General features: G+C 41.9%; 2 protein-coding genes across 2 annotated transcripts in view; one reads left to right on the top strand and one right to left on the bottom strand.

Annotated features, from left to right (window-relative positions):
- SCIN (scinderin) overlaps positions 1 to 14,035 on the top strand; it is an 81,892-nt gene that overhangs the window by 60,325 nt on the left and 7,532 nt on the right. Inside the window, exons 10-12 of the mRNA XM_081284722.1 lie at positions 5,298 to 5,388; positions 9,491 to 9,661; positions 13,734 to 13,911. Of these exons, the coding sequence (XP_081140848.1) occupies positions 5,298 to 5,388; positions 9,491 to 9,661; positions 13,734 to 13,911 (440 nt within the window). The remainder of the gene's footprint in view (positions 1 to 5,297; positions 5,389 to 9,490; positions 9,662 to 13,733; positions 13,912 to 14,035) is intronic.
- Positions 620 to 1,430, bottom strand: LOC308645258 (WW domain binding protein 1-like; the record flags this gene model as incomplete). The annotated part of the gene is made up of 1 exon (XM_081287315.1): positions 620 to 1,430. Exon 1 carries the CDS (start codon positions 1,394 to 1,396, stop codon positions 620 to 622), a length of 777 nt encoding a protein of 258 aa, XP_081143441.1. The 5' UTR covers positions 1,397 to 1,430.

The following is a 14,035-nucleotide window of genomic DNA, read 5'->3' as shown; positions in this document are numbered from 1 at the left end:
AAAGAAAAGGCAGTCTACTCTTCCACACCTGAGCCTGCTGGGAAGGAAGGGGCCCCTCCAGGATGCACAGTGGTACATTTTCTTGTCACCTGGAATTTGAGAGATCAACAAGCCTCCCACCAACCTGTCCACCAGCTCTCATCCTCCCACAGAATCAGCTCAACTCTGGCTGTGCGGACACAGGCAGCCACTGGCAGCCACAGCTGACGATCCCTAGGCCTCTGTGGCTTCCTTCTTCAACCAGGGCTAAGAAGGGTTGCTTCTGCTGAGCTGACACACAACAAAGTTCTCTTAAACTAAAACCAGAGCATAAATCCACTACATCACCAAGAATCATTGCAGGACACAGTCCCAGTCCCCTTCTTTGGGGGCTTTAAAACACATCTCTCTGACCAAAGCAGGTAGGTGAGATATGACTTGAAAGGGGGGAAAAAGGGGATGAGGTGGGGATGAGGAATGAGTCATGGAACCAACTTCTCAGCCCTGCACAATACTGTGCTTTTGTGAGGGAGAGGCACCCACACCCCAAACTGTACTTGGAGATGTAGGAAAAAGTAGGAAAGGAGAAGGGAAAAAAAAGTGGCTGTACCACTTCCTCTGAAAGTCACTTAATGCTTCTCTAGTGAGTCTCCCTTACCCTGGTTGCTTTGCCAAGTTTCCGGGCACAGGCAGAGCCTACTCTAGCTGGGGGAGCTGCTGCTCTGGGAGTTTGGCGAGTCCTGCTCATTGATGGTGTTGAGCAGCCACTGGGCTCCATTCCAGGGGCTTTGGTGGCTGCTCGGTCAGCTGGCACGTCAGAGGGCTCAGGATCAGCGATGCTTGGGGGTCTTGTGCTTCTTCTGCTGGGCACAGACAAGGGGCTGCTCTGTGCCCCCTTGGAGCCCCTGGTAGGATCAGCACCCGGAGGGCTGCCACCTGCAGGGCCACACTGAGGAGGCAGCTGCTGCTGCTGCTGTAGCTGGAAGGCACTGTACGGCGGGGGAGGAGTTGGAGGTCGGTTCACCACTTCCTCATAAGGAGGTAGTAAATAGTTTGGCAAAAACCTGAAATAAAATGGCAGCGCTGAGTAATTGTGGGCTTCCCGGTAGGCAATCAGGTTGATTTCATGTTGCCGCTGCTGGGCCTGAAGGCGGTGCTTGGCTCTGCGGTGGTGGCAGACACAGCAGCAGCTCAGGATGATGATGATGGTCCACACCAGCCAGAACCACCAGAGTTCATAGTAGTAGTTGCAGCACTGAGACTGTCCACAGCAGTGTCCTGTGTCACAGATGTAGCTTTGATTGTTGGTACCCACACAGGCTTCCTTATCCTGCGGGGGTTCAGCCCTGACTGACAGGGGGCTGGGCAGCGCCTGGAGGAGCAGGAGCGCCATGCCACCCAGGAGCCTTCTCTCCATCCCCCTCCTGCTCCTGCTCCTCCTCCAGGGCGCCGCCACCTCCCTCCTCCTCCCTCTCTTCTTCCCTCTTCTTCCTTCTTCCCCTAGTTAACTTTTCTTTCATTTTGTTTCATGATTTTCCTTGTGTTCCTCTTTCTTGCTCTCTCTCATTCTCTTTTTTTCTTTTTTTTTTTTTTTAATTTTTTGGTCAGGGGAGTAAACAAAGGTTGAACCCAGGATGCTTTATCACTGAGCAATACTCCCAACCCTTTTTATTTTTATTTTGAAACAAGGCTTTCTCTAAGTTGCTTAGGGCCTTGCTAAGTATCTGGGTTTGGCCTTGAACTTAGAATCCTCCTGCCTCAGCCTCCAAGTCATTGATTCTATTTTAAGTATAAAAAAATATAATTCATTATGACAATAACAATTTACAGTCACATAAATATCTATGTGAACATAACTAAACAGACTAAATGGGGTTACAAATTTTAAGTGGAGTAGTTACTCCTTGCATCTTTTGAAAGTGCTTATTGTATACTTCATGTGCAAGGCATTGGGCTAGTTGCTGGAGATACAGTGATGGAAAAGAACAAACAAACAAGCAAAAAATGACCTGTGCCCTGAAGAGCTTATGCTTTATGAGAAGCAGATGATTGACAGGCATTTTTGGGAGGTGCGGCTACTGGTGATTGAACACAGGGGCACTCAACCACTGAGCCACATCCCCAGCCCTATTTTGTATTTTATTTAGTGACAGGGTCTCATTGAGTTGCTTAGCAACTCGCTTTTGCTGAGGCTGGCTTTGAACTTGCAATCCTCCTGCCTCAGCCTCCAGAGCCGCTGGGATTACAGGTATGTGCTGCCACACCCGGCTTGACAGGCATTTTTAATGTAATGTAAAGGATTGTAAGATAAGACCAAGCTGAGTGACCTTTGGGGAACTATAGTCAGACGCCTCAGTTTACTCCAAGGTGATTGGTGAAAAGTTCCTAAAAGTTACAGCTAAGTGGGAACAGAAATAGAGGCAGATAGAAAAGAGAAGAGGGAAATTGTCCAAGAAATACAGGGAAATGTATGATCTAATCTAAGATGTATGGCTGGAGCAAATTTAGAGAGCAAAGGCAGTAAAACTAGAGAAATTAGAAGGAGCCAATTTGTGAATGACTTTGTAAATAGTGCTATGGAGGATAAAGTTTGTTTTCAGAGAACTGGGAGCCACTCGAAGAGTTTGCACAGGGAAATGACATGATTGATTTTCCCTTTAGAGAAATTACTCTGGTTGACATCTAAGGAAAGGATTGATGGGGGAAGACTAGAGGCAAGAAGGCCAGTGGGAATTGTTGGGCTAATACAGCTGAGTGATAATGAGGACTGAATTCAGGGATGGAAAGAATGAGACAAATTTGCAAGCTGTTAAGAAGCTGGCTTCAGCAATCATCAAGAGTACAGATGATAATAAATGCTGGAGAGGATGTGGAGGAAAATGGACACTTTTACACTGTTGGTGGGATTGTAATTTAGTACAACCCCTATGGAGATCAGCATGGAAGTTTCTCAAAAGACTAGGCAAGGAACTACCATATGACCCAGCTGTACCCCTCCTCCTTATTTATCCTACAAAATTAAAGTCATCATGCTGCAGTGGGACATGCATACCCATGTTTATACTATTTGTTAAGCAAAATAAGTCAAACTCAGAAGTTAGAAGTTGTGTGTTTTCTCTCATATGTGGAGACTAGAGAGGAAAAGGAAAAGAAAAATGTGGGGGTATCTTGTGGAAATCAAAGGGAGATCAGTGGAGGAAGGGGACCCAGGGGTAGGAAGAGGGGAGGGAGGGGGAAAGTGCTGGGAGTGATACCAGCCAGATGATATTGTTCTATTGTGTGCATGGACGAATGTGTAACAACAAATCCCATTAGTATGTGTTAGCACTGGGCCAGACGCAAAGTCCATGGATCATCTCAGCTTTTTATGCAGGAACAAAGTTTCATGCAGGAACAGGGTATGCAGAAACAGGGTGAGGCGCCTCTGATGGACCCACTTTCCTGGTGGAAAATGAGCCACTGGCCAAAGGAGGAGTTTGGGCTTATATAGGTTATACTGAGAGGTGAGTGAGCATGTCTGTTTGGCCACTTAGGAATTTGGGTTTGGGGGTTGTGGGGGTGTCTATGGCCAACACCTTGAGAGGATTTATTTTGAAAGAGATTAAAGCTTCCCAGAGACTATCATTCTAGGTTTGATGGGACACTTTCTCCCCACCTGCGGCCAGCATCTGAAAAGGATTTATCTTGAAAAAGATTAAAGCTATCAATGTATGGTTTTCTTTTCAACTCCCTTTTCCCATGCCACACTATCTTGGGGTTTTTCATTTTCCATATCTAACACTATGTATATCTATAATGCACCAATTTAAAAAGTTGGGGGAGGGGGTTAAAAAAAAATAAAGAAGTTTGTCTCAGAAAGAGTGGTTATAGGGAACAGAGAAGACGGAGGCAAGGATGACCCGCAGGATTTTTGTGTGAGCATAAGTGGATAGTGGTTCTTTTAAGGTAAATGAAGTGAAGATAGAGAACTCAGGAGGAGGACAGGTTGGCACATACTGCAAAAGATTCAAAGGGAAAAGAAGACAATGAGAATGCACACATTATAAATAGTTTCTGCCCTTGCGATAAGATGGAGGTTGTCATCTGGTTTTCTTCTTCCCCACTTGAAGGAGTGGGAAAGTCTCAAAGGAGACTTGAGATTGGAAATGGTATTACAGGTGCTAATCAGTAATGTAATGAGAATGTTTTGAGATCTAAAGTTTGAACATACTTGAGCATCTTTGCTAAATATTGAGCATCTTTGCTAAATACCTAAAACCATGGATGCTAAATATTTAAATTTGTAAAGATTGTATGGTTTGTGGATCTTCAAAGCTTCTATAAAGGTAATATGGAGGCATTTAGAAAATAAGCAGTTCTCTTGAAGACTGACTTTCAAATTAAACAACTTTCGAGCTTACATGGTAATTTTGATACAGGGAGATAATACATTAAGTCCAGGAGGCAGAGTGAAAAGGTGAAAACTGGAATTAAATGTACTTCTGAATACACAGATTTGTAGATTTCTTTCTTTTTTTTCTTTCCCCCTGAACACAGAATGCAAAATAACAAACAAAGAGCAACTAAATTGTGTTGTGATTATGAAGAAATACTTGCCCTTCTGGGCGATAGGTCCATAAAGCAAGTTAGTGTGAATCTGTGTGTATGGGAACATGGAGTTTTGGCAGGAACAGGAAAAGAAATTCAAGATAATTAGTGGAGGACTTGTTAAAGTGTCAGCAAAATTTTGGTGGTATTTTTCAAGTTTGCTGGTTGAAATATTCAAAAGGGGGAAAAAAGAGCAAATGAAGACAAAATTTGGATGATACTGTCTATTAGTTGGTTGGATTTTTTTTCTCCAGAATAAAAAACAAAATGTGAAGCAGTTATTTTAACAAAAGCAGGGAGTGAAGACTTGGGAAGCTACATATGTGAAGAAGAATTAGTGCATAACAGCTCCCACACTGTGGACCATCACCTCGCGTAGCTGCTACCCCTCCACTCATGCTCCTGGCTCACAGAGGTGTTTCTTAAGAAGGGCTCATGGAAAATTGATATTGCTAACAATGAAAGGCTATGTTTAATGGGTGCCTTTAAAGTGACAATAAAAGATGTCTACATATATAGTTCTAGAAAACACACAGGACAATTCAGGGCTTGGTGTTAGTACTTTCAAACACAATAATTTTGACAGTTTATGTCATTAATTCAGTTGGTTTCTTGATCTTTCATAATAACTTAAGTGTCTTCTTGGAATATCTACATGAGAAGGTTGTAAAACTTAAATACAAATATAGTTTAATGATCATGTAATGTGTATTTTGCTTTCATTCCTCTAGGCAAGGAGCAAATGCCACAAGAGATGAGCTGACGACATCTGCGTTCCTGACGGTCCAGTTGGATCGGTCTCTTGGAGGACAGGCTACGCAGGTTGGGATGCTTTTATTCCCAAAGTTCATACAGGTTCAAGTTTGGCTAGTTCAATTTCTAGGTGCACCTCCCCTCCTATGTTAGGATGGTAATTTGACATTTTCTTGATATTAACTTCCTTTTATGTTTGAATATAAATTCTCCCCTCCTACCATAGGAGTTCTCTCAGATTCTGGAACAGAGGGAGCAAACAAAAGCAAAATAAAGACAACAAAAAAAACCATTAACTGATTTAAGAGCCCCAAAGCATATTAGATCATATCACATGACAGTGGCAGTCACTTGACATTGAAACTGTTCTTCCCCGATGTCACTTCCAGCTGTTGCTTAACAGTTATAGACAGAAGGATACCCCCAACACATGCACATCCCAACCCTGAGAACCTGTGGATTCATTGTATGGCAAGACAAAGGACACTTGAGATTGGAAATGGTATTACAGGTGCTCATCAGTTGACTTAAAACTAGGGAGGTTGTCTGGGGCTAATGGGGGTGGGGTGGACAGAGTAGTCACCAGGGTTCTTAAGAGTAGAACAAGGAGTCTGGCAGATTTACAGGGATGGTGCAGCATGAAGAAGGCTCAACACAGTTGCTAGCTTTGACCATGGAAGGGGCTTCCTGGGCAACCTCTAGAAGCTGTGAAAAGGCAAGGAAGTGGATTCACCCTTTCAACCTGCAGAAAGTAGCAGAGCTCTGTGATAGCTTGACTGTAACCTAGTGATGAGATGCTCCCAGATTTTAGCCCAAGACTAAATTAGCCTATAACTCATTTCTGACCTCCTGAACTGTAAGATAGTAAATTTGTTAATGGCAATTGGTTATAGAAGCAATAGAAAATACATACAACAGTATAGAGCAAGCCTAGGTAACTAGTTCTAGTTAATAGGCTAAAAAGAGGGACAATATTTTACACACTCTCAAATCCAAAAAGTGCATAAGTTATGTTTTACAAAGGCAAACTGCAGTCAAACTTGAAAGACACCAGTGATCTTATTTTTTTCTATTAGATAACCAGAGTTTTGACTGAACTAAAGTCAACACATAAAAGTGAAGGGAAAGTGCAAGAAAGGGGGGAAGAGATGGACAGAAATGGGAGGGGAGAGAAAGAAAAAGGATTGGGAAGAGTGAGTGAGGGGAAGATAAAAGAGGTTAAGAGAAAAGATAAGGGGAAGGAAAGGAGAAAGTTGGTGTGAGGGAGGAGAGAAGTGTATTCTTTTTTATTTTTTTATTTTTATTTTTTGTGTATTCTTTTTTAAAAAATATGTTTTTACTTGTAGATGAACACACAGTATCTTTATTTATTTTTATGTGGTGCTAAGGATCGAACCCAGTGCCTCACACATGTGAGGCAAGTGCTTTACCACTGAGGTACAGCCCCAGCCTGAGAAGTGGATTCTTTATTTGGGCATTTCTGTCCATACAAAAAATAATTTGTTGAAAATGACTGAAACCAAATTCAAAATGACCATGACATATAAGTACAATTGTGTTAGTGTGTGTGGAGAGAGAGAAATTGAAATGGAAAGAAGGGGGTGGGAAGAGGTAACATTTGGCTTTTATTATTATAAAAGTTTGTCACTCATGTCACTGTCTTATTCTAGATTTCCTCACCGTGTCTAAGGGGCTGTTTCCAGCCTGGTTCAACCTTCTTTCCTCTTTTCTCAAGCTCTACTGATCCTCTTATGTTTGTGGTGCAGCATCTGCTATTTTTGCAGGACCCTTATTAGTAACCATGAGAAATTATTTGGTATTTGCCTATTTAATTCCTAATTCTGAAATCTGACTTCAGAGGGTCTTGTTTCCCGCCAGAGTGTTCTAAGGTGTCTGTGTTCTTGTCAACCCTGGCAGTGGCACTTGTTTGACTCTTGACCCCACAGCTAGCTTGAGAGCAGTCTCTCTGTCTTGTTCCTGTTCCCTCCCTCTCTTTATAGCTGCAGCTGCTCATTGCTGCTTGAGTGCTTTCTGCCTGCCCCAGTGTTTTCTCTGGCCAGTTTTTAGGAAGGTGTCTGCTTCCCATCTTCTGGGAAAAGTGTCTTCCACACTGGGCTTCAGACTGAGAGTGGGTGTCGGCTTGACTGGCATGGCATAACATCACGTTCCCTTTGCAGGGCTGTGTGTCTGTGTAACTTCCTCATGGCTCATGTCAGGTGAGCTAAGATTCTGTGTGTAGACAAGAGTTAAGTTTTGTTTTCAGCTCTTTATAACACGTGATTACTTCTTTAAATGCAAAAGTTAGAGGTAAGTCCCATACTCTAGAACATAAAATCTAAGGTGGGAAGGCTGCCCTTGGTCTTTTAGTTGTTTTTTTTTTTACCCACTTGGTACTTGTTAGCAGATTTAGAAAGCAAGATGGATCTCCATTTAAAGTGCATATTAAGTGTTTTTCTAGCAAATTAACTTGCTAATTGTTATTAACAAGATGATTGAATTCTTTTTTAAAAAATTTTATAATTCTCTTTCCTTTTTGAGAGAGAGAGAGAGAGAGAGAGAGAGAGAGAGAGAGAGAGAGAGAGAATTTTTAATATTTATTTAGTTCTCGGCGGACACAATATCTTTGTTTGTATGTGGTGCTAAGGATCGAACCCGGGCCACACGCATGCCAGGCGAGCGCGCTACTGCTTGAGCCACATCCCCAGCCCCAATGATTGAATTCTTTATGTGCATTTAGCTCTTCCCTATGAAGTATTATTTTCATTTTTTGAATAAATTATTTCTGGCTAAGAACTGATGTCATCTATGTCATTTAGTTGATCTTTAAAGAACTCCTTGCCAAATTATTCAAAAATATATTTGTAGATATGCATTACGCCTCATATGTTCCATATTTCATACAGGAATATGTGACATACCTATTAATGAATTTCCCTGAATTGGGCGAATCCAAAATTGACAACCAAATGGTAATTTTTAGTTTCATCACTAGATGGCAGTAGTTTAATAATGTTTAAAAAACTGAAGTCCTGTTGCTGAATAAACATTCCTTTGTAGAGTATATTAACACTATTGAAAAAATTTTTTTAATCTGCCTTATCTCTCTCTTATTCTCCTTTCACAGTAAAGCACGGACCTTACTCAGTGGCCCCCTTTCTTTTATGTTGGAAATTGAAGTTTTCTCACCGCCCCCACCTGAAATGCTAAGCAAATAGTTTTAAGTATGCCCTCCTCCCTGCCCCAAGCTCAGCGGCTGTGACTGATGAGATATTTTCCTAATCAACTCTCTTATTTGAATGTCTACCAGTTGAAATGTATTTGTGAAGTCCATTATTTACAGTATTCCCTAGAGATACCTATTCATCTGGCTTCTAGAAAAAGACCAGGAGAAATGAGGTGGTTCTCTTTTAACACAGGGGAGAACAAATGAACAAGTAGTGGGCTGAACCAGTATTTAAGCTCTTTATGTAAAAAAAGAAAAAAATGCACCGATAATTTATTTAAGAAATTAAATCCATTTGAATAGGTAAAATCAAGCAAATTATTTACCATTTATTTTCTTCAATTTTCTTATTTTGAAAAGTCCTTATATAATAAAAAAAGTTGTTGATATTGAGCATTATCTATTTTTGCCATTTGTCTAGGTAAGTAAAAAGTATATGTTCAGTTTATTTTTGCCAGTGTCATCTCACACAAATGTGAATGTAGAAATAATAAGGGTGACTTTCTGTCTTTCTCATTCTTTGAAGCATTTGAACATACATCTCAACCTTCTGAATGAGATTCAAAACACATGCAAGTCTAGTACATCCATAAATAACTGTAAAATGCTGGTGCTCTTGGAAGAAGAGTAATTTTTATTTAAGGTTGCAGATGCCAGCATTTTGTTGGTTTTGCCTCCTCCCTTTTAGAGATGTAGATGAACAAACTTCATCTTCATGCTTTCTGAAAGCAGAAGGTGTTTCAGGGACATGGTGTCTGAGGTGACAGAGCATTGCCAGGTGAACCTGGAATCCCTGCTGGATTGTCACAAGCCTATAACTAGTCATCACTCCTTCTGCTCCTGCCTTTTTTTTTTTTTTCCAAAACAGGAAAATAAGAACACATTTAGAAATGGAACCTTATTTCACTGTACTTTGTATTCTGTTTCTTTTATTCCCCCTCCACCCAGGTCAGAGTCTCCCAAGGCAAAGAGCCTGCTCACCTGCTGAGTTTGTTCAAAGACAAGCCACTCATTATTTACAAGAATGGAACATCAAAGAAAGGAGGGCAGGCACCTGCCCCCCCTACACGCCTCTTTCAAGTCCGGAGAAACCTGGCATCTATCACCAGAATTGTGGAGGTAATGTCATGTGTTCAGCAAAATATGCCCTGATTACGCACTTCCCAGTGCACCTGAGCCATCTGCAAATAGTACCCTGTACATGATTGGCAAGTAAATTCTCTTCATTTCTATAATGAATCCACTGTGCACAATAAAAACCACCAAAAGCAGGAGGATTGAGTAAAAAGTTAAGCTCCAGACACCGAGCTTCTCACATTTTTCAACTGCACCAAAGTGAAACAAATGGATTTTGAGAATATTATACTACATGAAGCTGTCACAGGCAGGGGTGACCTAAGCTCCATCTTGAAGGGTTGTGGTGATGGTTAGGTGACTGACCGCATTGGGGAAATTTGAGAGGGAAGACTAATGTTTGTACAAGTGTAACAAGTGTGGGAAGTGAACTTGGCCACATTGGACCAATCCCACCACACCTCACATCCCAGTTATCTCAGTCACTGTTGAAATCCAAGTCTCGCAAACACCCCTAGACTGCCCTGTGTACCCCCAGACCCGGTGCTGTGGAAATGTCTCTCAGCCCTTCCCTCTGCCATTCAGCTGAGCCCTTAAAATCCAGTCAGTCTTGTGTCCCTCCACCTGCCACATCTCTGAGCCTCCCTTCCCTTCACCTTGCTCTGTGGTGGTCCTCTGAGGACTTCGAGTCCCATACACCTCTTTCAAGTGGAAACTGTTTTCCCCCAGTGCCCACTTACAGGGATGGGGCTGCACAGGGTCCTGTCCTTGCTCACTCTTGCCTCTTTCCTTTCTTTTTATTAGCTTCTCCTTCCTCTGCCCTCCTGTGCGCCATCTACTGAGCTGGGCTTCAGCTGTTTTCTGTCACCTTTACTTTGGTTTCTCTCTTCCAATAATCTTTTCCTTGCCTCCTTTTCATTTCACACTTGCATGGTCCTGTACTAAATCCTACCACAGCCAATAACTATGGCTCCTCAAAAATCTGTTTCAGTCATTTGATCTCTGACAACCATCTCCTGTCCTATGATCCTTTACCCTGAGAGGCACATTCTAGCAAATCTCCCATCCCATAGCCAAATCCATGAACCCTCTTCATCCTTCACATCCTCTTCCTCCTCTCTCCCAGATTTCCAGCATCCCCTGATCTCTGCTGATCACTTTGATTCAGAGTTCACAGAAACCATAAATATCATCACAAATGAATCACCTTATCGACACCCCCTCACAATGTCACCAACCTATCTGCATCTGTACATAGGCATCCTTTTTCCCCTGTTTATGAAATAGATTTAAATTTATATTAGTAATTTACATATAAATATTTACATATAAATAAGTTTTATAAATTAATATCAATGTTATCCATAAATTGGTGATAATATGTTTTATAAAATGACATGCTAATACGTAAATAAATAAATGATTATTACATAGAATTAAAAAATACGGCTCTTGCCTAAAACCAGGTTTCTCTCCTGCCCCACCACCACACCATCAGCTTCTATAAAGGATCCACCCCCTCTTTCTTGCTTTCCTAGGAACTTTCCTGGATTTCTCTCCATGTTTTTATCGCACTTCCAGTTTACCCTGAATGTAGGCCATAATTTTCTTTCTCTTTTCTATCACTAATTTATTCTTATATCCTGAATTGTTTACTTAGAAATTCTGAGATGCCTTAAAAAATAATTTCTTTAGAAGCTGTTTCTTGATCTGACCCTGATCTTCCCCACTGCCTCATGGTTCCTCTTTCCTTCCTGAGCGCACTGATCCTGGGAAAGTTGTTTTCACTCACTCGCTGTCTCTGCCTATTCTCTCTCAAGCCACTCCCATCACTTCCCACCTCTCCACCCAAGTGGTTTTTATCTAGCTTGACAGCGACCTGCCTCTGGTCACCATCAAAGGTCACTTCTCTGATCTCATTTTTCTTAACCTCCCACTGGCATTTGTCTCAGTGAATCTTTCCTGTTTTAATGATCACTTTTTTCCCCTTAAGTGTCTGTATCGCCACACTTGCCATGATTTTTTCCATGCCTACCAGCCTCCCTCCTAGGGCTGATTTGGCTGGGTTTCCCTCAGCTTCACCTGTAAGGACCTGAGTGTGCCAGGGCTCAGTCTTGGCCCTCTTCACAGTGATCACGCTCAGCCATATAGTTGAAATGCTGGGCTTGTATTGATCTCAGCATGTATTCCATTATGACTAATTTTTTTTAATCTATAATATCAACAATTTAGGCACTACCAGCATTTTCGGTTGATTCCGGGTAGAAGAGTCAACCAGAATGTTCCAGTGTTACACTCCTGGTCTCTTTCCCAGCTGCCAGGTCTTTACCATTGGTAACTCAGGATTTATCACCTTATTTCCTTGCAGACTCCCAAACCAGCCTTCCCAGCCCCTCAGTAACATCATTTTGTAAGGTTTTCTGTCTTCATCTCCTGACAGGCTATTGCTCTCTGATCATAGATCTAGATCTCCTTCCCTGATCTCACACCAGTCTAGCCATGGGCCTCTTGTCACCTTATCTCTGATGTCCTGGCTCTTTCCTCTGTACCAATAAGGAGACAACTGGGGGAGAAGTTCTGAAATCCAGCCCTGTTCCTATAATTCTTCATCACCACATCTGACGGGTTCCTTTAAGCTTGGTCCAGAGGACCTCTTTCCTACTAGGAGAGGACTATCACCACTTTCTTGGGTAATACCAACCCCTGAGGCATGACTTTGAAACTCCAACAGCCATTCCTTATATCTCTAGTGTTCTCTCTAGGTACAGGGTCCTGACAAAACTGGTGAAATCCATCTCTCCATGCAGTCTTGACTTTGCCCTGGCAGTTCAGAGGTGGGCAAGCAGCATCCTTTGGCACAGCAGGTCACCCTTACCTTCTTGAAACATGCTCTGCACTTGGCCTGGAGATCTCTACACTCTTGGCTGCTCCACCTCAGTCTTGCTTCCTGGTTCTTCCTCATTTCCCTGGAATCACTCATCACACTCAGTTCCACCATGTGCAAAAAGTCATACACAGTGACAAAGCTACACAGTATCATAGATAGCTTCTCACCGAGAGGGACACAGAGTTGCAAAACCACCAGGTCATAGGCATGCTCATTATCAAGCCTAAGACCCTGCAAGTGCACTGTCCCTGCCCAGAGGTCAAATCTGGAGCTGCACCCTTAGGCCAGAGTTTGGGCCCAGTCAGGCCCCTCTGGTTGCTCTGTGATCATGTAGACCAGAACTCTGTCCCCCCCGCCTGAAACCAGGCAGTGTCCATAGCTTCTTGGTTGGAATGAAGGGGTATGCCAGTGTCTTTTATGATTTGAGCTATAATTTTTCTGAGTCTGAAGAACTTTATAGTGAGTCTGTAGTATTCTCTTTGTCTCCACATTAATCTCCTGTCCTTGTTCCATGGCTTTTAGGTTTTTCCTTGGTGATGTGATAAACTACTCTTTAGTTGGGGAAAGAAACATTGAATATCTTTGCTTTGTGTGTCTCATTTGAATACTACACCCTCTTTCCAGTCATCACTTATAGCTTGTCTTTATTCTCACAATATATTTGAATATTATCATTGTGACTTTTCCAAGCCCTTAATTCTTTTTTTATTTGTTTTTATTAGTTATACATGACAGCAGAATGTATTTTGATATATTATACATATATGGAGTAATAACTTCCCATTCTTCTGGTTGTACATGATATACAATTACACTGTTAATGTAATTATGTCCGATTCATTCTACTATCTTTTCTATTCCCATTCCCCCCTCCCTTTCCTTTATTCCCCTGTCTAATGAAAAGTACTTTTATTTTTCCCTACCAACCCCCGCGACTTATTGAGAGTTAGCACCCGCATATCAAAGAGAACATTCAGCCTTTGCCAAACCCTTAATTCTTATCATGCAAGTGTGACTGATGTCATTCTTAGAACCTGTGCTAATGTCTGAGGACAGATGAGCATTAAAGTGATACCGATGCCATAGGATTGTGGCACTGCTGCCCCAAATTAATCTTCCAGGGTAGGACAGAAGTCTGGAAATGGTTTGTCACAGTCACAATTCAGGAAATGTTTGTTGGAGAATCAACAATGAATTTGAATCATGGTGATATTTTTCTTTATGCTCTAGGTTGATGTTGATGCAAATTCATTGAATTCCAATGATGTTTTTGTCCTGAAACTTCGAAACAACAATGGCTACATCTGGATTGGAAAAGGTGCTAGCCAGGAGGAGGAGAAAGGAGCAGAGTATGTAGCAAATGTCCTCAAGTGCAAAACTGCTAGGATTCAAGAAGGCGGGGAACCAGGTATGTATTGTGGGCCAAAGACAGTAGCCAGAATTTGTATTTAGGATGCTTGCTAATCTCTTTTTTTCATAAATAGTCATCATTTTTTTGATGATTAGAGAGGGTTTAGAATTAGTATATTTAA

Source organism: Spermophilus citellus (genome assembly GCF_964194105.1).
Source record: "Spermophilus citellus genome assembly, chromosome: 3".
Taxonomy (NCBI): domain Eukaryota; kingdom Metazoa; phylum Chordata; class Mammalia; order Rodentia; family Sciuridae; genus Spermophilus; species Spermophilus citellus.
Note: the sequence above shows the minus strand (reverse complement) of the source record. Positions and strands in the feature narration are given on the sequence as shown.